The sequence below is a fragment of the Oryx dammah genome, unplaced genomic scaffold (genome assembly GCF_014754425.2).
Source record: "Oryx dammah isolate SB20612 unplaced genomic scaffold, SCBI_Odam_1.1 HiC_scaffold_24, whole genome shotgun sequence".
Taxonomy (NCBI): Eukaryota; Metazoa; Chordata; class Mammalia; order Artiodactyla; family Bovidae; genus Oryx; species Oryx dammah.
The window spans coordinates 26123064-26147769 of NW_024070208.1; the positions used below are offsets into that span (position 1 = coordinate 26123064).

Consider the following 24706-nt stretch of genomic DNA (forward strand, 5'->3'; position numbering starts at 1 on the left):
TTTGACACAATTAGCTGATCTTTGCTTGAAGACCTACAATATTCTGGACTTCTGGGATACCTAGTTCTATTTTTAGACTACATTAACATTTAAAAAAGTAAAGCACAGATGTCCATATATGAAGAAAGAGCTGTACTGACCAACAGAGAATCTACATCACATGCAGCTATTATAAGCACCTGAAATGTGGTTAGTGTGACCTGATAAACATTCTAAGTATTAAACATATGCCTGATTTGAAAGGTTAAGGAAAAAAGGAATGTAAAATACCTCATTTTAAATACTTTTATATTGATTACATGTATGCTGAAATTATATTTAGGTTACATGAAATATACTATTAAAATTAATCTCACCTACTCGTTTTCACTTTTTAAAATATAGTTTTAGAAAATTTAAAGTCATATGTGGCTCACATCATATTTTGATTGGACAGCACTACTCTAGATTATCAACTGGGAAAAGGAATTTGTAAGCTATTGCTGTTACAACAGCAATTTTTGCTTATACTAGTAACAATTTTGCATTATGTTTAGAAATATAATTTGAAAGGATATATATATTAAATAATAATTTTTTCCTGGGTAGTAAAAATATGAGGTAATAGGAAATTTTATTCAAACCTCTAATACTTATTTTTAAGTTGTGCTTAATTTTCAGGGACTATTTTTTCATTAAAAATCATCATGGGCATCTATGCTCAACTAATTTTCAACAAGAGTACCAAGATCTGTTGATGGGGAAAGGATAGTCTCTTTAGCAAATGGTGCTAGGAAAAATGGATAATCATTTGCAAAAGGATAAATTTGGATCCCTATACATACTGGATATAAAAAATAACTCAAAATGAATCAAAGATCTAAATTGAGGCACTAAAATAACAAAACTATTAGCAGAGAATAAAAGGGGAAATCTCCATGAGCGTGAACTTGGCCATAGGTTCAAAAACATAATATCAAAAGCATAGGTAACAATAACAAAAGTCGATAAACTAGACATCATTAAATTAGAAACTTTTGTGCATCAAAGGACACTATCAAGAGAATGAAAATAAATAACCTACAGAATCCAAGAACATCTTTGCAAATCATATACTTGATAAGGATTTAATGTCCAGAATAACACTTTCAACTCAACAACAGAAAACTCAATTAAAAATGAGAAAGGATTTGAATAGGCATATGAAAAGATGTCAACAACACTAGTTATGAAGAAAACATAAATAAAAATCACAATGAGATACTACTTCATACTCATCAGGAAGGGCTATAATTTAAAAAACAACAAATAAACAAACCAAAAATAAAGAGGGAGAGAGAGAGAAAATAATAAGCATTGGAGAGGACATGGAGAAAATTGGAACCCTGGTTTATTCCTCATAGAAATATAAAATGATACAGACTTTGTGGAAAACTTGCAGTTCCTCAAAAAACTAAACCCAGAATTGCCAAATGACTCAACAATTCTACTCAACTATACATCTGATACCTAAAGGTATAAGCCTAAAAGAAGTGACAACAGAGACTCAGATAACTTGTAGGTCTATGTTAATAGGAGCATTATTCACAATATTCAAAGAATAAACTCTGTAAGTAATTAATAAATATCTATACTAAGTGCTGGACACTGCAAGGTGTGGATGGCATGGTGAGGAGCAAAACAAAAAACATCACTGGCAACATAAAAATAAAATGATTTTTTTATGGTATAAATGTATAGCATAATTAAAATTAATAACATTCATAATGCAACCTTGAAAGACTCTAAGGCTTTGTCATGCTTAAGTTTAGTCTTTCTTTTTGCATAGTTTAAAAAAATTCTACAATTCAAAGCGATCTCAATTAATGTGAAATAAATATACTGATGAAACTATACAAAACTTATTTTCTCCATTGGCTGAATGAAATGCTTCCAATAATGAGGAATGGTTGGCATGATGCTTACTCTAAAGGAAACTGCAATGTAACAGATAAAGAATATCATGCCTTTTTCACCTATAAGAACATCTAATTAAAACATGTAAACAGGGACCTATATTTCCTGTCTAGATATATGTATTTCAAATGTAAAAGGGAAGGATGGATTGATTAAAATCATATAACAATAAACCTGAAAAGTTTCATGAAAGAAAAGAGTTTGAAATAGCTGGGAAGATATGAAGTAATAGTAATAATTCTGAATTTTATGTTTTGATAGTGGTAGTGGTTATATCAATATAAGGAATGAAATAGCACACACACAAATGAATGCATGGAAAGGATAGTGAAAGCTGAAAAATGTCTGTAATCTAGTTAAAAGTATTATACCAATATTGATTTCCTTCTATTGACACTGTATTATATTTATATAAGATGGTGCTATTGGAGAAGGCTGGGGAAAGGGTACACTGGATTCTGTGTACTATTTTTGCAACTTCCTATGAGTCTATAATTATTTAAACAACAACAAAACCACAGAAAAAAATGATCATGAAGAAATGTACAAGCGAAGAAAAAGAGAACAAATAAAATTACCTACTATAAAATATTTTATATAACTTATTATAAAACAAAGTATGTTGAAGTACAGAGGATTGAACGGAAAAAATCCACCAAAGAGCAAGAGACTATACAAAATGGAAGGACAATGAAATATATACCGCTGTTTTCACTATTTTTGAAATTGTTGTAATGCCCCTGAAGAATTTATATAATGTAAATCTATAAAAATAAAAATTAGAAGAAAACAAACAAACCCAACACGTAAGACAGGAAAGGGGTGGACACTGTAGCCAAGTGTGGAAAGGAGTTTTAGTTCAGGGAAGTGGCCTATCAGTATCCAGGGAAATCTGTGTACCTCAGAATATACTACACTCCTTCTCCTGTGTCACAGACACTGTAGCACTCTTAAATAAGACTATCCTGCAGGAGGCCAAGGCTTACCAATTTCTTTTTGTCCCAATTTTGGCAAAAACTGATGAGAATTCACACATAAGAAAATAACTGTTGTTTCTCTTATATTAGTACCATTTTCACACAGATAAGCCCAGCACTGAAGTTTAGCCGTCATTTTCCTTCTGTGTTTATAATTCAGGTTGGATATGAACTAATCATTTCAAGGATTGAAGTGCTGTATCATGTACAAGTATCATATACATTAAGGTTGCTTAAAAATATTTTATACCAGAAAAGTGATCAACTCAAAATATACCTGCCAATTTCTCCAGAGTTGAAATAAAGAAATCAACAATAAAAGACCCCATGCTACTGCTGTTGCGGTTCCGTCCCTAAATCCTGCCTGACTCTTTGTGACCCCATGGATTGCAGCACACCAGGCTTCCCTGTCCTTAACTATCTCCTGGAGTTTGCTCAAAATCATGTCCATTAAGACCTCATGGAAGTGATCAAAAGTAATTTGAATTCCATGCTCTTTAAATCTTTGATTAAATTTTCATAGAAGATGGTGTAAATAACTGGGAAGACAATTATTGTTGTGATTTTTCAGTAGCATTCTCCCCAAGACACATTAAAAACACATTTTCTGATTACAAATACTTAGTAATACTTTAGTAGTAATACTTACTAAAAGCTTTTTTCTTTAGAATGTATACATTTCATTGTATAATTTTCTCCCTGCTGCTGCTGCTGCTAAGTCACTTCAGTCATGTCCGACTCTGTGCGACCCCATAGACGGCAGCCCACCAGGCTCCCCCGTCCCTGAGATTCTCCAGGCAAGAACACTGGAGTGGGTTGCCATTTCCTATTTTCTTTTTTTTTTCATTTCCTATTTTCTAATAATTGAAAGTGATTATTATGACCCATATTGAGAATGCTCTATATATGTTACATTTTCAATTTCCTGCTTAACTTTTATTTATACTTAGGATATATTAAAAGTTTCTGGCAATAAAGATGATACAACCATATTAATTCCAAAAATCTTTAAATGCCTGATTTGCTCCTTTAACTTTGAGATGACATTATACCACAGATAAAAGCTGGGGTTAGGTTACGCATGGTCCAGAGAAAAAGGTAGGGATTTCTTAAATATTCAGGAATAAAACAGTGGCTTTATTCCTTTAAAAAACACAGGCAGAAATGTAACAGGAAACAACACGGACTACTGAAACTATTTACAAGTGAGATGTTTCTTATCAATCTCAACTCTAGGCTATTAACATACTATAATCTTTTATATCAGAAACTACTCTTTTGAGATGTACTGCATGGAAATGGGTAACTACCTGTATTACAAATAAACCCAAATAATCACATGTCTCCTACTTAATTTCTGATAGACTCCAAAATAAGGCAAGTCACTGGTCTGAGCACATACAGGTTCATTTCATTTCTCTCCAGACCTTTATTTAGATTGAATCTCCTTGCCTGCTTAGGTTGTGTAGAAAGTCTATTAAGTTCAAGAGGTACATCTTTAGTCCATCTTATTAAAGTCGTTCATGAAAATCTTATTTTTATAGTTCACAGGATCAATTTTCTGTACCACATATAGTTATCACTTGATATTCAATTTAAAATATCAAGCCATTACTTTTTATTCTTCCTTCATTTCAAATTCAGCTCGACTAACAGGCAAGTTTCATGGAGAACACTAGATTTTAAGAAATAGAAAAAAATATCAACAGATCTTTAATAAAGATACCTCAACATAATAAAAGCTATATATGACAAAACCACAGCAAACATTATCCTCAATGGTGAAAAATTGAAAGCATTTCCCCTAAAGTCAGGAACAAGACAAGGGTGCCCACTTTCACCACTACTATTCAACATAGTTCTGGAAGTTTTAGCCACAGCAATCAGAGCAGAAAAAGAAATAAAAGGAATCCAAGTTGGAAAAGAAGAAGTAAAACTCTCACTGTTTGCAGATGACATGATCCTCTACATAGAAAACCCTAAAGACTCTACCAGAAAATTACTAGAGCTAATCAATGAATATAGTAAAGTTGCAGGATATAAAATCAACACACAGAAATCCCTTGCATTCCTATACACTAATAATGAGAAAATAGAAAAAGAAATTAAGGAAACAATTCCATTCACCATTGCAACAAAAAGAATAAAATACTTAGGAATATATCTACCTAAAGAAACTAAAGACCTATATATAGAAAACTATAAAACACTGATGAAAGAAATCAAAGAGGACACTAATAGATGGAGAAATATACCATGGTCATGGATCGGAAGAATCAATATAGTGAAAATGCATATACTACCCAAAGCAATTTACAAATTCAATGCGATCCCTATCAAGCTACCAGCGATATTTTTCACAGAATTAGAACAAATAATTTCAAGATTTGTATGGAAATACAAAAAACCTCGAATAGCCAAAGCAATCTTGAGAAAGAAGAATGGAACTGGAGGAATCAACTTGCCTGACTTCAGGCTCTACTACAAAGCCACAGTCATCAAGACAGTATGGTATTGGCACAAAGACAGAAATATAGATCAATGGAACAAAATAGAAAGCCCAGAGATAAATCCACACACATATGGACACCTTATCTTTGACAAAGGAGGCAAGAATACACAATGGAGTAAAGACAATTTCTTTAACAAGTGGTGCTGGGAAAACTGGTCAACCACTTGTAAAAGAATGAAACTAGATCACTTTCTAACACCGCACACAAAGATAAACTCAAAATGGATTAAAGATCTAAATGTAAGACCAGAAACTATAAAACTCCTAGAGGAGAACATAGGCAAAACACTCTCCGACATAAATCACAGCAGGATCCTCTATGATCCACCTCCCAGAATTCTGGAAATAAAAGCAAAAATAAACAAATGGGACCTAATTAAAATTAAAAGCTTCTGCACAACAAAGGAAAATATAAGCAAAGTGAAAAGACAGCCTTCCGAATGGGAGAAAATAATAGCAAATGAAGCAACGGACAAACAACTAATCTCAAAAATATACAAGCAACTCCTGCAGCTCAATTCCAGAAAAATAAACGACCCAATCAAAAAATGGGCCAAAGAACTAAATAGACATTTCTCCAAAGAAGACATACGGATGGCCAACAAACACATGAAAAGATGCTCAACATCACTCATTATTAGAGAAATGCAAATCAAAACCACAATGAGGTACCACTTCACACCAGTCAGAATGTCTGCGATCCAAAAATCTGCAAGCAATAAATGCTGGAGAGGGTGTGGAGAGAAGGGAACCCTCCTACACTGTTGGTGGGAATGCAAACTAGTACAGCCACTATGGAGAACAGTGTGGAGATTCCTTAAAAAATTGCAAATAGAACTGCCTTATGACCCAGCAATCCCACTGCTGGGCATACACACGGAGGAAACCAGAATTGAAAGAGACACATGTACCCCAGTGTTCATCGCAGCACTGTTTGTAATAGCCAGGACATGGAAACAACCTAGATGTCCATCAGCAGATGAATGGATAAGAAAGCTGTGGTACATATACACAATGGAGTATTACTCAGCCATTAAAAAGAATACATTTGAATCAGTTCTGATGAGATGGATGAAACTGGAGCCGATTATACAGAGTGAAGTAAGCCAGAAAGAAAAACACCAATCCAGTATACTAACACATATATATGGAATTTAGAAAGATGGCAATGATGACCCTGTATGCAGGATAGCAAAAAAGACACAGATGTGTATAGCAGACTTTTGGACGCAGAGGGAGAGGGAGAGGGTGAGTTGATTTGGGAGAATGGCATTGAAACATGTATAATATCATGGAAGAATCGAATCGCCAGTCTATGTCCGATGCAGGATACGGCACGCTTGGGGCTGGTTCACAGGGATGACCCAGAGAGATGTTGTGGGGAGGGGGGTGGGAGGGGAGTTCATGTTTGGGAACACATGTACACCTGTGGTGGATTCATGTCAATGTATGGCAAAACCAATACAGAATTGTAAAGTAAAATTAAAAAAATAATAAATAAATTAATAAATTTTAAAAAAAAGATTACAAAGCTAAAATAGAAAAAGTTGTAACTAAATAATTCAATGTAACATAATTTCACCATGATAATTAGTAAGATTTCATATTTTCAAAGATGCTTGAAAAAATGTAGTTCATGTATACTTTTCTTAAATTTATCATTTTAAACACCAAAAAAATCTTTAAATATTGAGTACTTATGAAGAAATATTCTTTTGTAGGCCTCTATATTCATCTTATCTATGTCTCTGCACCTCAGTCTTAGGTTTATTATACTTAGAAGAAGAAAAGTATGTCTTTTCCTCTGTACCATCTGATTAAACTGTATCAAATTGGAGAAAAAATAAAAAAATTAAAAGTTCAAAGGCTAAATCATTTAAAAACAGGAAGATAGTTCTTTAGTTGTGGTTCCTTTTGTAAGTGCTATGTTTAGAAGTCCTGGGTTATGGCCTTGATCACATCAGTGAAGTCACTAGAATTCTTTTTCTTTAAGTATATGATGTATTTAAAAAAGAATAAAGGCAAATAAGACCACAAAATATTTCATGTTAGTAACTTCATACACAGATCTTAAAGAGACTTGCAAGGCTGACTTCTACTTTATGTTACTTATATATTTTGGGGTTTCTAATGAGAATAAAAATGATTTATGAAGCATACATTTGCTTAATCAGTGTTTCAAGTCAGAAAGTACTTAAATACCGAGAGACATTTTTTTTTTACTTAAAAGTCTCTCAATTTATAAAACATTTTTTATTGACAGATAAGGCACAGAAAAATGCAAGTGACATCTGCTAAGCTTTACTTATGAAAACTTAAAGAAATCCTATGGGATAACATCACTCAATTTTTCCTGGAGTACCTCTGATGGAGACTTCCTAAAAAAAATCTGGAAATAATTAGAAACTATTATAGTACCTTAAAAAGTTTACTTGAAAACTAAATCTGCTCTTCATCAAAGAACATAATACATTCAGAATAATGTAATGGAAAAATAAGGTACATATACAGAATAATGAAAAGCATCTCAACCACATCTGATTGTGAAACTTAAAGAAGTTGACAGAGGACAATAGTAGACCTGTGAGATACTGAAGAACTCTGGAGGAAACACTGTATTCATTATTAAGCACTGACTTTTCAAGACACTTTGTTTTATTTTACTCCAGTTCATTTTACTCTTAATTTTTTGAAAAGATACTGCTAAGTACATTTTAAAAACAAATTGAAAGAAAAGAAGAATAGGTAAATCTTGAAATTTACTTTTATGTCATGAGATTTATAGGAAGAAGAAAACTCCATATACAGTAAAAAAAATGTTTTTGAGTATCTGTGGAACAGTTAATGCAATATAATGATAATGCTAATAGCATCTTAGAACTTAAAATATGTTTTTCAAGAGACCTAAAATTCCACTGGCATGTATGTCCCTTAGAGTTTAAAAGACTGTCCATATGAACTGAATTATCCTTGACAAGTACCTTCAGACACTTGTAATATGATCGCATGTAAATTTAGACCATATTTTGCACACAAACCACTGGCAATAGTAAGTTTATTCAAGAGCTCAAGATAAAAAGGAAAGAAAAGCTGATAGACTTAATAATATGTGGTAGTTAACATGAAATTTCCGAAATCAAAAGCATCAAAATAAAGGCATCTAATGAAAGAAAAACAAATGCTGTGAGAAATGCTGCTTTTTCCTTTCCTTTTTCCGTTCTTCACTACCTGTTTTCTCCAAACAAAATGTTATCTTTCCATGTTTTATCCAAATTTAGAGAAACAAAACACATTCTAAACAAATAAACAAACCAGAAAATTCCATTTGCATTGAAAACTTATGTTAACCAATAAATAAACCACAGTGTGGATAACATCTTTGCTGTGTTTCCCACTGTGGGAAAAACTTACTCATGCAGTCTATCAAGATAGTTACTCATTCATATTTCCAGCTATTTTATTAGTACTAATAACTGCTGATCATAATGACATGGAGTTATATCAACATTTGCAAAGGGCTAACTGTAAAACAGAAGAAAAACAACTCAAAACTCTGCTGTTTTAAGGATTCCTCAGGATTGCCTCTGCCTTGGCACCAAAAAAAAAAAAAAAAAAAAAAAGCCTACAGAACCATGCTAATTCTATAGGGATCAGCTCCATTGTCAAAGAAATGCATTAAGGTCTGAAGGAGAGAACTCAGCATTGGAGAGAGCTGCTTGCTAAGCAATCTCCACAGCACCCGCAACTATATTTATCTTTCTTTATCAGAAGTCTGCTACTGCTATGTTGTCTGGCTAATGGATGAAAACAGGATATAAATCATCATGAATTTGAGTAGTGGAGAAAATGGCAGATTATTTTAAGAAATTCTGAAGACATGTCCATTTTTTATATCCTCAAAGCCAAGGTTTTACATATCTGTCCAACAATGAATGATCTGCAAAAGATGTTTTTATAAGCTAATTTTAAAGTAGAACAGTGAATTCTTCCCACCTGAATTGCATCAAAGGAAGATTACTGGTTTGTTTATCAGTTATTACTTTAAAAATGTTTTGTGGAAAGTAAAGTTTTTCAGTTTATTAGAAAATGAAACAACTGCAGCTTGTTTTTTTAAAAAAATAAAGACATTTTTAAACCATTTAAACAAGGTATTTTAAATCAATTAACCACTTAAATATTTAAAATGCACTGAATTATTTTAGACATTCAACCTAAAGATCAAGCTGAGAGACATGTTTATAATACAGCTTTGCTGAAACACTGAAAGAAAATGCACTGCATAGAGAGCTTAAATTTCTCACTCTTCCTTTCAATCAATAACTGAGGCAAAGTTTCATCTCTAGGGCCCTTAATGGCAGGAATTCCTGGAGCCAGCAAATGAGTAATGTTAAACCTATGATTAGATGATGAGGCCATCAAAGACACTAGACCCTAATGCTACATTCTTCATTTCTCTGAACTGCAGTGAAACCAGGAGCTAAGGAAGAAGGAATTTTACATTATTTCCCCCCATGAAACCATTTCTTTCAACCGGGCATCATCAAGAACCTATGAGGTCCAGACAGATTTCACAGAATGTCTCTCGAACTCAGGACTCTGGCTTGGGGTAACAATTCTCAAATGTCCTGCAGATGAACTCCTGCCAGGGATGCTGTTTCCGTTAACATCTCCCTTAATTACATATCTGGATGAAAAGTGGAAAATGGATCTAATGATTTCCCTATGAATATATTCTTGAAGAAAGTAAACCTGAAGACTGAAAAATAGGTAAGTTTTGGCTGTTTTCCTTTGGTTGATGTTTTAAAGGATTGGATGAAGCCCTATTGCTGTTTATTTGGAAGTTAGTTGTGGTTTTAGTCAGACCTCAGGTCAGTAACGAGACACAGTATACATAAATTTTCCTTTCTACTGTGGAAATTAGGATGTAAAAACTACTTATTACAAACATACATAAGTTCTTTTTTCATTCTCATATTACAAAATATTTAATACTTATGTGAAAATCAGGACCACCAGGAGACTTGGCAGAGCTGGCGAGAAGAAAGACCATTAGGTCCCTATTTTGGTTATCAGAAAAATGTTACATACTATTTTCTTCTAACTGCTTAAAAAAACAATAGCCAGAAATTATAATTCTATTTTTAATTCTGATTATTAAAGATAAATACTATGAGTAGATTTTTAGATTTTATACTGAAATATATAAATTACATTAAAAAAGGGAAAGCAGCAATGTATCATATCAAAAACCCCTTGCTGATCAGCAGTGTTTTATACTCTGGCTACTGCATTAAAAAAACAACCTCCAGTTTGCATTATCTCTAATAGTGAAAAAGAAACCATATAATTAACAATGAACATCAAAATTATAAATACTACTCTATCATTTAAAAAAGATGGATGTAAAGAGGGGTATCAAAATAGCTATAACAAATTATATATATATATTTGCAGAAAATAAAAAATAAGGAACAATAGAAGGCTAGGTAAGATGGAAAACAATAAGATAGCTAAAAGGAGGGGAGAAGGACGGAGATTCAATCAATATTTGCATGGTAAGATCATTTACATAAATACATCTCTCTATTTTCTTCATCTATGAGATAACAGATATTTTAAAATACATAAACATATACATATATATTTACATCCATTCCGTTTAATGACATAAAGCAATCCTCATGTAGTTTAATGTAATCATGTGATTAAGATTTCATACCTGAGAACAAAGCAGCATAACAAGCTCAACTACAGATGTGCTGGACTTCATACAAACGAGGCCTACAAAAAAGAAAGGTTAAAATAAAATGAAATAACAGTGGTAGAAATCATCATTCTAAGTTAATTCATTATGTAGTTTTAACTTATAAAACATTATTAAAAAACAGAATTCCTAAAATAAAATGGAGATACTCAGTAACAGATTCTTATAGCATTAATTTCAAAATATACAGATATTTCAAGAAGATATGAAAAATACATAAAAATTGACCTCAGATTTGGGTTATTTATTTGGTCAAGGCATTTCTTATATTTAAACAAGGCATGGGTAGCTTTCAAAACTGATAAGCCAGTTAGAGCTCCTTTTATTACAATGACATTTATAATGTGATTGTCTCCAGAAACACAGAACAATAATCACTGAAGATCTATCTAAATTTTCTTCTAAAAGACAATAAAATAATTTTTACTTTGTTATAGGTAACTACCCATAGGTTGTCAATGGTTAAATGAATTTTGAAATATTAAAAAATGAATTTCTCATACAATTACTATGTTACACGATACTTATAAAATAAAATACTCCATTGTTCTGCTTCCAAAGTCTCTGAATAGAAGTCTGAAGTAAAAAGAATTCAATGTAATAATGGCTACTACTCACTGATCACATGCTATGTGCTGGGTACTGTGTTAAGTGCCTATGTACAAATAACTCATTTAGTTCTCATTATATTTTATGACATACTATTATTTTATATATATATAAATTTAGTTATTTTAATTGCAGGTTAATTACTTTACAATATTGTATTGGTTTTGCCATACATCAACATGAATCCACCACACCTGTTTCCTGGGGATATACACGTGTTCCCCATCCTGAACCCCCCTTCCCTCCTCCCTCCCTGTACCATCCCTCTGGGTCGTCCCAGCGCACCAGCCCCAAGCATCCAGTATCATGCATCGAGCCTAGACTGGCGATTCATTTCATATATGATATTATACATGTTTCAATGCCATTCTCCCAAATCATCCCACTCCCTCCCTCTCCCACAGAGTCCACAAGACTGTTATATACATTTGTGTCTCTTTTGCTGTCTCGCATACAGGGTTATTGTTACCATCTTTCTAAATTCCATATATATGCATTAGCATACTGTATTGGTGTTTTTCTTTCTGATTTACTTCACTCTGTATAATAGGCTCCAGTTTAAGACATACTATTATTATTACCATTCTACAGGTAAGAAAATACTCTTCTTAAAAAGTCTAAATGTTGATTATATATATTATTCATTAACTTTTTTTTCCATTAAAAGGATGACTGCTGTATAGGAAGAGAAGGCAGGTCACGATTGGGTAGTATTTTTAACATATAGAGAAAAATGTAACCAAGGATTAATAACAATCTCTGGAGGAGAGTATGTTAATCATGATGTTTGCTAATTTAAAATATATTTTTTAAAGTTTTTAACTGTTTCTAAAATTAACTAAATTAACACTCATTTTTCTTTGTATATGAAGACAAATATAATCAGTAAAAGCGCTGCATAATAAGAAATGCCATGCTACCAGGGAAGCCCGATCTTACATTAGCTGTTGCTAAATAGCTAGCTAAAGTGAACCAGTTATTTTTTTCTTCTTAAGGTGATTTCAGTAAAGAGTCTCAAATGTCTTCCAGACACTAGCATGTATATTTATTGTAGGGAGTGTATAAATACCCTTTTGTGCCCATTCTGCTAACAACTCTACCCTTAATGTGCAGACCTATAGAACAAGTTGTAAAAAGGCACTAGTATTCCATTTTATCAGATCTTTGGGCAGACAGCTAACTAATGAAATAAGAGGCAGATGTGAAAAGCTCATTTAAGAGACAATTGTTGTAATTGATCAGCGATTCTAATACTCAGGAGCTAGAGTCAGAAAGATTAATGGGACGTTTATCACCTGTTGGCTACTCAACTATTTGAAATTCAGACAAAGAAAAACTAAGTAGAAGGCCAAAGAGCTATGCATAGTAGAAAAATCAAAATTAAAATTTGTACTCCGTATCAATTTAGATTTTAGATTGTAAGGCCATATAATGAAGTATTAGGTTACAAGGTTATACAATGATTGATTATACAAAGAATTATTCACCATATATTCTGTGTACTAGAGTTTTGAAATACACAGTTTTTACAAATCAGAAAAAAATATGCAATTATATTCGTTTCTCACAGACTAATTTTAAATGAACTTCTAAAGAACTGCATGTAACAAGAAGATTCATATTTTTTCCCAAGTATATACTATCATAAGAAAATAAGAAAAATAGAGACAAATGCTCCATCAATGCTTTTTTTTTTGTTTTTTTTTTTATTTTTTATATTTTTTGTTTTTATTTTTTTTATTTTTTTTTTCCATCAATGCTTTTGTTCAAGGAAATGATAACAAAATGACAGGATAGTGAAACTGCAATTTGAAAATAAAGTATTCTGGGAACTTTGAAAATGGCCATTGTGATTTCAGGTCATATATCTTTGCACCTTTACTAATGAGATGTAATCAGAAAGAACAGAACGATAATGGACCCTCCTCAAATAAAAAAAAAAAAGAAGAAACAAAAACTAAAACCTAATTTTGCCATGAGAACACAAGCAGACAATTTTAGAAGACTTATCGCCTTTCAAAACTTTATAATCATTTTGGTTGGCACTATTTCTAAGTGTCAACAAAAGTATTATTAAGACAAATGGATTTTTATTAGAGATACACACTGAAGATATCTAGAGATATTGAGACATTTAATAGAGCTATTGAAAATACAAACACTGTCTGACGACATTATCCTTGCACATTCTCTAAATAAAAAAGCACTTATTTTTGAAATTTTAAGGTGAAAGCAATAAATGTGATTTTGTACAACTTAAGCCATAAGCTTAAGAAAGCCAATTTTATCTAGCAATGCTACAAATAACTCAGGCTATATATGCATAATGCAAGTATTTTACAAGCATATGTCTCAAATGAGATGTGATTTTGTTTTCCTTTTTGTATCTGGCAAGAAATTCATAATCAAATCAACTCTTTTGAAAACTCCTTGTATGAGTAAAGGACAGTGTTAGCACTCAGGAGTATAAGTAATGACAGTATCTACATCTTCCTAAGGGCTCCATCTTTCAATTCAAATCTAAGATTATCTAACACTTACAAAGAACTTTATCATTTACAGGTTGAATTTATACATGCTGTTTTATTGGATTCTCTTAACAACTATTTGAACTAGTTATTATTACCTCATGTGATAGGTTAAAAACTGAAGGGATTCACTGACTAGCCCAAGGTGTTTCATTCAGTAAGTGGTGGCACTGGGACCTGAATTCAAGTCATCTAACTCAAAAGCCCACTTCTCATCTGCTGCAGAGCTGCTTAAACAATTTGACACTAACAGGATGACAACATGTGACAATGAGAAAGATCATAATGGTTAATTCCATCTTGGGTGATTTTGACACTTTTCTTGGAGAAGATAACATATATGTTGGTCATAGGTGAGAACAAAAAGCTTAACAAAAAGTACAGAGAGAGCAGAGGACCAATAAATCCTGAGAAGACCTATATAGTAGCTTGGGCAACTGGCTGATCAAAATATAGGCAGTGTGAGAAAGTGGTACTGGAGGGTTAAGATAAAATTCAAAGATTATCTATCTCCAACTGAAAGAAATAAAATTACACGTTTTTGAAAGTTAAGAAGAAGAATATAGAGAAAGGGATACAATGGGAAATGACACTTAGGATCAGTTATTCCTATTCCATGATGACTTTTCTCACCTTGTCAATTAAGAAGTAGCCCCAAGGGAGTTGAACATATGTGCTCCTCGAACAAATACAACAAAAAGCCACCTTTACCCACAGATATATGCTCACCAGAATAAATATTCTGACTAGAAATAATGATGGAATACTGTATATGAACTATGGATAGAGGTTTGTGACATTGTACAGGAGACAGGGATCAAGACCATCATCATGGAAAAGAAATTCAAAACAGCAAAATGGCCATCTGGGGAGGCCTCACAAATAGCTGTAAAAAGAAGAGAAGCGAAAAGCTAAGGAGAAAAGGAAAGATATAAGCATCTGAATGCAGAGTTCCAAAGAATAGCAAGAAGAGATAAGAAAGCCTCAGCGATCAATGCAAAGAAATAGAGGAAAACAGCAGAATGGCAAAGACTAGAGATCTCTTCAAGAAAATTAGAGATACCAAGGTAATATTTCATGCAAAGATGGGCTTGATAAAGGACAGAAATGGTACGGACCTAACAGAAGCAGAAGATATTAAGAAGAGGTGGTAAGAATACACAGAAGAATTATACAAAAAAGATCTTCATGACCAAGATAATCACGATGGTGTGATCACTCACCTAGAGCCAGACATCCTGGAATGTGAAGTCAAGTGGGCCTTAGAAAGCATCACTAAGAACAAAGCTAGTGGAGGTGATGGAATTCCAGTTCAGCTATTTCAAATCCTGAAAGATGATGCTGTGAAAGTGCTGCACTCAATATGCCAGCAAATTTGGAAAACTCAGCAGTGGCCACAGGACTGGAAAAGGTCAGTTTTCATTCCAGTCCCAAAGAAAGGCAATGCTCAAACTACCGCACAATTGCACTCATCTCACATGCTAGTAAAGTAATGCTCAAAATTCTCCAAGCCAGGCTTCAGCAATATGTGAACTGTGAACTTCCTGATGTTCAAGCTGGTTTTAGAAAAGGCAGAGGAATCAGAGATCAAATGGCCAACATCCGCTGGATCATTGAAAAAGCAAGAGAGTTCCAGAAAAACATCTATTTCTGTTTTATTGACTATGCCAAAGCGTTTGACTACGTGGATGACAAGAAACTGTGGAAAATTCTGAAAGAGATGGGAATACCAGACCACCTGACCTGCCTCTTGAGAAACCTGTATGCAGGTCAGGAAGCAACAGTTAGAACTGGACATGGAACAACAGACTGGTTCCAAATAGGAAAAGGAATATGTCAAGGCTGTATACTGTCACCCTGCTTATTTAACTTATATGCAAAGTACATCATGAGAAATGCTGGGCTGGAAGAAGCACAAGCTGGAATCAAGATTGCCAGGAGAAATATCAATAACCTCAGATATGCAGCCGACACCACCCTTATGGCAGAAAGTGAAAAGGAACTAAAAAGCTTCTTGATGAAAGTGAAAGAGGAGAGTGAAAAAGTTGGCTTAAAGCTCAATATTCAGAAAACTAAGATCATGGCATCTGGTCCCTATACTTCATGGGAAATGGATGGGGAAACAATATCAGACTTTATTTTTGGGGGCTCCAAAATCACTGCAGATGCTGATTGCAGCTGTGAAATTAGAAGATGCTTACTCCCTGGAAGGAAAGTTATGACCAACCTAGATAGCACATTGAAAAGCAGAGACATTACTTTGCCAACAAAGGTCCATCTAGTCAAGGCTATGGTTCTTCCAGTGCTCAAGTATGCATTTGAGAGTTGGACAATGAAGAAAGCTGAGAGCCAAAGAAGTGACGGTTTTGAACTGTGGTGTTGGAGAAGACTCTTGAGAGTCCCTTGGACTTCAAGGAGATCCAACTAGTCCATTTTAAAGGAAATCAGTCCTGGGTGTTCTTTGGAAGGACTGATGCTAAAGCTGAAACTCCAGTACTTTGGCCACCTCATGAGAAGAGTTGACTCACTGGAAAAGACTCTGGGAGGGATTGGGGGCAGGAGGAGAAGGGGACGACAGAGGATGAGATGGCTGGATGGCATCACCGAATCGATGAACATGAGTTTGGGTGAACTCTGGGAGTTGGTGATGGACAGGGAGGCCTGGCGTGCTGTGATTCATGGGGTCGCAAAGGCTCAGACACGATTGAGCAACTGAACTGAACTGAACTGTAGATCATAGTAGCTTACCAGTATTAAGTGAATTCAAGGAGTGTAGATAATCAACATGTGAGAGACAGAAACTTAAATATGTAGGAGATACTCTAATGGTGAGGTAACTGTATAGTTCAAGCTTTTGACTACATTATGAACTATGTTGTTGAAAGATAATGTTGGCTAGCTGACTGGCCAAGATACATGTATTTGAGAAGATGAATTAGGTGGACAAATTCGAGGTGGTCCAGACCCATGCAGCAAAAATTTGCTGGGTCCAGATGAGTAAAGGACCGTTCAAGTCACTGGCAGTTTTTTGGGTTTCCATTTATTAGGGGTGAGAAATCAGCTTCAACTTTTAGAACTATACTCCCTTGCCAAAAGGAAAAAACAAACAAACAAACAAAAACCAATCAACAGCAAGAACTAAACCCCCACCAAATCCCACTAAACTGTAAAATGAATGTTAAAACTTTGCCTTTTGGGATACAACCATCTTTCTTTAATACAAGAAATACTGACACTTTAGTTCATTGTGTGAGTCTGAGTTCATGTATATGCAGAATTAAAAAATCAAGTTTACATGCTTTAAGATAGTGTGGAAAAATTCCATGTCTAACAGGATGCCCCCTTATGGCAGGAGGTGAAGAGTAGGAGGTGTTGCAGTGACAAACAAGGAATCATACTTGGAGGTGGGACTCATCTTCTAAGGAACATTGTTTTCTTTCAGCAAGGGCCCTCTCCCAAGAGAAAAGAGCATACATGTCTATGCCTGGGGCAGTGCTCTGAGTATATTCTTTAATTAAACTTTAATTAAAAGAATAAATCTTTTAATTTTAAAAGATAAAGATAAAAAGATTTTAAAGATTTTAAAAGATTTTTTTAAATTTTAAGAAAAACCACCATTTACTGAATAAATAAATAGTTGATGTATATTTATATAAATGTTGGAGAAAAAAGATTTTAAGGAAAAGTGAGAGTATTCTTTTAAGAACAAGAGCCTAATGTATTAAAAAAGCATTTATCGAGCATTGTTTTTTATGTGCCAGATACCAGGCCAGGTGCTAAGTTTAAAAATAAGTGAGGAAAGCGGGACATTTATATAAACAAATAATCATGACATAGACTCTTAGGAGATACACAGGGACAACAGAGTGTTAGACACACAGAAAGCGTAGTGAGCAGCTGTGCCGAGGAGAATTCATAGGGACTGTGACCTCTGAGTTGCATGACGCTAATCCTATGAGCAAAAAAAGGGGTAAAGTCATCCAATTTAGTTTTTAAATAACTTTCTAATGATTTTAACTTTTAGAAGTGCCCGAATTGTGGCTTCCCAGGTCACTCGGTGGTAAAGGATTCACGTGACAATGCAGAAGACATGGGTTCGATTCTTGAGCTGGGAAGACTCCCTGGAGACGAAAATGGCAAGCCACTCCAGTATTCTTGATTGAAAAATTGCATGGACAGAGGAGCCTAGTGGGTTACAGTCCATGGGGTCACAGAAACTTTGACATGATTTAGTCACTGAGCACCAGCACAAAGCTTAATAAGGTCAAAAACTTATCAATTATCAAACTGAGAAATTAGTGTGCCTTTATAACTTAAAACTAAAAAATCAAAATTAAACAAAAAATTAATATTAAACATCTTTTGAAATACCAATAATGGTCTGAATTTGCATTATTATTGCTACAATTAATATTAATATATGTCTATGTAGTAGTATATACTATTTTAATTGGACACTTCAAGATTTGCCTATATGTTTCAGGGAATTTAAAACTGTACAACCAGCAACAATGCATAATATTACCTTCAAGAAACAAAAATAACATTAAGTTTACTTCCCTTTTAAAAATGTAATTAAACAATTACAGCTTATTTTTATATTTAGACTATAAATTTTAATTGAAAATTAAATATTTTCAAAATACTACACAGACAATGAAAGTTCATTCATTCAGTGGTTTACTTTAGTTTACATAAATATTAAGCTAACACAAATTTATGGCAATCTTACTCTCTTTAAAAGAGGAACATAACTGAATTCTGGAGGTATTAGGGCTAGCATACATTTTCTGTAAAGGCTCAGATAAAATATATTAGGCTTAGGGTATGGGGTCAGGTGACAATAATAAATTTCTGCTACAACTACTTAACTCTGCCATTGTAGTGCAAAAGCAGCCACGGACAATACATAATCAAATGAGCTTGGCTGTCTTCCAATAAAACTATTTCCTCATTCCAAGGTTTGTTCATGTGAGAGAGAGACAGACAGAGACAGAGACCATATACATATGCACACAAACTTATATATACAACTTCAAATTTTTAAAACTCCGGGGAAAATATTTTAGATATATATCTATGACATTTTATAATTTCAAAATCCAAAAAAGCTCTGGAAAATTTCTTGCACGATTGTCATAACCTTAATCATCGGCCAATTAATATGATACTAGTTACAAACTTTATTCTACTTAGTGTGATTAATAGTGTGACTTTCTCTACATGTTGCTGTAGATATATTAATGTGCTTAAGTAACAAGTTAACCCAGGGTCTCCTGAAGATCCTATGAAATACATGTACAAGCACCTATTACTCTTCTTAAATTCTAAAATATCTGAATTACAGAATACATCAGGCTCTAAGCTATTAAAATATAAGAGATGTGACTTTTTTAAGTCAGAAATCAGTGGTACTCTCACATGAAATATTTTGAATGATTCATAAAGAAATTAATATTAATTTTAATTACCATCTCAAAATAATTTGATATTGCATCTTTTCCCATGAAAATTCTGTATGTTCAGAACTAAAAATCTATTTCCATATGAGAACAGTTGGCTAAGTGCTTTTGAATCATAAATTTAGAATGTTTAGATTGCTCAGAGACAAGATTAACTGTAACTGTAGCTACATAATCCCCTGTCATTTTGTCTGACTTATTGAAATAAACTCTAAATTGTTTTTCATTTGTTTATTTTTGGTTTTGGTCATTGTATTTATACAGCCTAGGAATTTTATTGACTGTGAATATGTTTTTTTTAATATAGTTTTGCTCCTGGTAAGAATTTTTGCATACTGATAAAGCTGAAGTTCTTAATATTCTTTCATAGATAACTCTTCCATGGAATGACAGATTACAATTAAAAAAAAAAAAAACCTACATATATATTTCCTCCTGCTTTGACTGTGAATGAGCTAAGCTGAAGAGAATATTCTTATGGTACTATTATTAACACCTATAAAATATGAAACACTGATGTAAATTTACTCTTTTACTTATGCTTTAGAAACCATGTTTGTGCTAGCCTATCAAAAATGTTGCATCAAGGGAAATACCTTGGAAGTCTTGGTATTCAATGTCACTTTTTTTTTGTCTCCACCTGACTTTCACTTCTCTTTGTACATCCCACAGAAATACTATTTTACATTTATACATGCCAAACAATAGATTATAATTTCCAAATCACTTGGGATTAATTAAGTTTTGAGTTGGCTGTCTCTTGAGATATTCTCATTTAAACTATTTATTTTAGGAACTATATGTAAGCCACAGAGATGACGCTATCTTTAACCTCAAGGAATGAAATCCCAGTTACAAAAATAAGGCACATAAATATATGTATATATACGTGTCCACAGAGAATATTATACAGAAAAAATTATATAGTACTATGACTCCAAATAACTTAAAACAACTATTGTTTTAGAGGTCTTCATTAAATACTGTTACCTACAGTATTAGACTCAAGTTTTCACTACAGAAGTAATTGACCTTCTTGCCCTTTTCTTTAACTTCCTGATTTAATGACAACAGCAATGAATAAGGGTGAAATAAGGGAAATAAGAGACATTTTCACTATCATAAATCATCTGGATCCTGCAATTCTCTTTGGGTTAAATTTAATTATAGAACCAATTGTTATTCCTGTATCACTCCTCTGCAACAACTTTCTTCTCTTCTCCCTGTGCTCCTTCAAATTCCAAAAGACTCAATTAAATTTTAAAACTACTAAACTGTGTCTGGTTCAAATTTTGACATTACCTTAGAGGCTCAGATTCTGAATAATTATTAAGAATAATACATATATATTTAACCATGTAATTCATTTCAAGAAATATTAATAATCAAAAGAGAAAAAAGCAAGACTTTTATACAATTAAATCCCATGAACAGAGTTGAATAAAAATGGCTATACCAATGACTAGTTATGAAAAACGAAACAGTAATTTATATTCTACAAAATATGGGCTCCTCCTTTTAAACACAGTATGTATAAGTGAATAATTTGTATACTGACAGTTCCAAACTATCCAAATTCTGACTTTCATTTATTTATATTCTTAAATAAATATATTTAATAATTTTAAGTTCTCAAGTTTAAATAAATTTAAGTTTAAAATTACTTTTTAATAAAATACACCTTTAAGTTCTTTATTTTTGTGTTCAGGAAAACACTGGCTCATTTTCTTTTAAATATTTATGTAATACACAACAGAAATACCATGAGTCCTTTTACTTAATAATGGATTCACAAAGTCAAAGATAAAAACTAAGAACCATAATTAGTAAAAGAAAATTATTTGATAAATATTATAGTTAAGGCATAAACAAGGAAAGAGAGGCTATAGTTTAAGGTAGGCTCAAGTAGAGGTCAGTCAGATGAACCTTACATATTTTCAAAAGTACATTAACTCTATCCAATTATTATAGGCTTAAACTGTCAAAGCACAGTTGAGAAAAAACAAGCTAGACCTTCAGAAAACTCATTTGTGCTTAAAGAAAAAATTCTCAAATTTGACCCAAGCAGAATCTTTACTAAATCCTCCATTTCAAACAAAATATCAAACAGAGATGAGTAATCAGTCCAGTTTTATTCATTCTTAAGAATAAAATAAAGTTTTTGTAATACGGAAGAACTTGAAAATTCCTTCAATTTTAAAATTGAATGTTTTTTTTAAGATACTGCCAAAAGTCACAGAAATTATTCTAAGTATATATTCTGCCTAAGTAATAATTAGTGAGATTATATGCCAAAAATTATATAATCAAAAAAGAATAGATCATTAAAGTAACCAGATTACTTTACCTATACCAGAAAACTCTATATTCAACTCATGTGTGCATGCTATGTCACTTCAGTAGTGTCCAACTCTTTGCCACCCTATGGACTGTAGCCCTCCAGGCTCCTCGGCCAGTGGAGATTCTCCAGGCAAGAATACCGGAGTGCGTTGTCCTGCCCTCCTCCACGGGATCTTCCAGGCCGAGGGATTGAACCAGAGACTCCTATGTCTCCTGCACCGGCAGGCGGTTCTTTACCACTAGTGCCACCTGGGAAGCCTATCCGATTCATACCTATCCGCAACTCAGAGTCAAATTATATATTTCTGTAAGTACCAGAATACAATCTGATAATAATAGAGAAGTCAGTGTGCGAAATGCACTGTAATTAAAATAAATAAAAATTCAACATAAAATATTATACCCATTTATAAAAGTAAATGGTGTTTTTATTTCTTCTAATTCTTGCAGTAATAGAACTACTACAAATAACAGTTGCTTTTTGAAATTGTATGAATTGGGAAATCTATGAAGTGAGATATAATAAATGGTAATAAAAAATATCTGACAAAAAGGAGCTGGTCATTCCCATGAATTAAAGACATTTCATGATTCAGTTGTAAAAACAACTCTGCATATTTACTATATGCAGGGCACAGATATGAAACATATATGTTCCATGTGCTAGAGAATCCTGCATTCTAATGGCGAACACAGCAGATAAACTGATCAGTTCAATGTGAAGAGAACCGTTATCTCAGAACCATTATAGGATGTTGAATCGGTAAACAACATAAATGATGTCATTAAAGTAATTATTTTGTGATATAGGAAAAGGGTGAAATTGAATAAGGGGAAATATTTAACCTAAATTAAACCTGCTCCAGTATTCCTGCCGAGAGAATACCATGGACAGAGGACCCTGGCTCACTACAGTCCATGGTGTCACAAATGGTCAGACACAACTGAGCAACTAGTAAACACAGACACACACACAGTGTGCAGTTATTAATTTCTTTGGAAAAACTGACTTAGAGATAACTCTAAGATAAAAAAATCACAAATATTTCAACTTGTAAAACAGAATTTGTTTAATCTGATGTATAAAAACACCCATTAACAGAGTATCAAACCTCAAGAGTTCTCCATGTATCAAAACAAATACATTAATACAAAGCAGAACGAAAGTGAGAATATTTGCTAGATTATATGTTGCAAAGTACAGCTACTGAAATAATCTGTATAACTTTTTTACATAATCAGTTTCAAGTTTAAATGATATCCTTGATTAGAAGATTATCTTTGGTTGGGCTTAGTGTAATTGGAATAACCCTATTGTGGACAGAGAGAACATTTTAGCCGTAGATAATAACATGTTTATCATGAATCACAGGTCATATTTCCATATGAAGGAGGAGAAAATAATCCTCCAGCAGTTAAAACTGGTATCAGTTCAGTTCAGTCGCTCAGTCGTGTCCGACTCTTTGCGACCCCATGAATCTCAGCACGCCAGGCCTCCCTGTCCATCACCAACTCCCGGAGTTCACTCAGATTCACGTCCATCGAGTCAGTGATGCCATCCAGCCATCTCATCCTCTGTCATCCCCTTCTCCTCCTGCCCCCAATCCCTCCTAGCATCAGAGTCTTTTCCAATGAGTCAACTCTTCACATGAGGTGGCCAAAGTACTGGAGTTTCAGCTTTGGCATCATTCCCTCCAAAGAAATCCCAGGGCTGATCTCCTTCAGAATGGACTGGTTGGATCTCCTTGCAGTCCAAGGGACTCTCAAGAGTCTTCTCCAACACCACAGTTCAAAAGCATCAATTCTTCGGTGCTCAGCCTTCTTCACAGTCCAACTCTCACATCCATACATGACCACAGGAAAAACCATAGCCTTGACTAGATGGACCTTAGTCGGCAAAGTAATATCTCTGCTTTTGAATATGCTATCTAGGTTGGTCATAACTTTTCTTCCAAGGAGTAAGCGTCTTTTAATTTTATGGCTGCAGTCACCATCTGCAGTGATTTTGGAGCCTCCCAAAATAAAGTCTAACACTGTTTCCACTGTTTCCCCATCTATTTCCCAAGAAGTGATGGGACCAGATGCCATGATCTTCGTTTTCTGAATGTTGAGCTTTAAGCCAACTTTTTCACTCTCCTCTTTCACTTTCATCAAGAGGCTTTTGAGTTCCTCTTCACTTTCTGCCATAAGGGTGGTGTCATCTGCATATCTGAGGTTATTGATATTTCTCCCGACAATCTTGATTCCAGCTTGTGTTTCTTCCAGTCCAGCATTTCTCATGATGTACTTTGCATATAAGTTAAATAAGCAGGGTGACAATATACAGCCTTGACGCACTCCTTTTCTTATTTGGAACCAGTCTGTTGTTCCATGTCCAGTTCTAACTGTTGCTTCCTGACCTGCATACAGATTTTAACAAGTCTAAATTGTAGCTTTCATGGATTCTATTATGCACAATAAAGTTTATATTTGCTTTATATGCAATAAAGTAAATTCTGGATGAATAGATAGATTTAAAGGATTGATTCTACATGCAAAGGGAATGTATATACAAAAGAAAGTAAGGTAAACACGTTACC

At 33.6% G+C, this 24706-nt stretch overlaps 1 protein-coding gene across 8 annotated transcripts in view; it reads right to left on the reverse strand.

Moving 5' to 3' along the window:
* NBEA (neurobeachin) overlaps positions 1–24706 on the reverse strand; it is a 672618-nt gene that overhangs the window by 361661 nt on the left and 286251 nt on the right. For all 8 annotated transcript variants that reach the window (XM_040267082.1, XM_040267084.1, XM_040267081.1 and 5 more), the window contains one exon: positions 11144–11205. In XM_040267082.1, coding sequence (XP_040123016.1) covers positions 11144–11205 — 62 coding nt within the window. The remainder of the gene's footprint in view (positions 1–11143; positions 11206–24706) is intronic.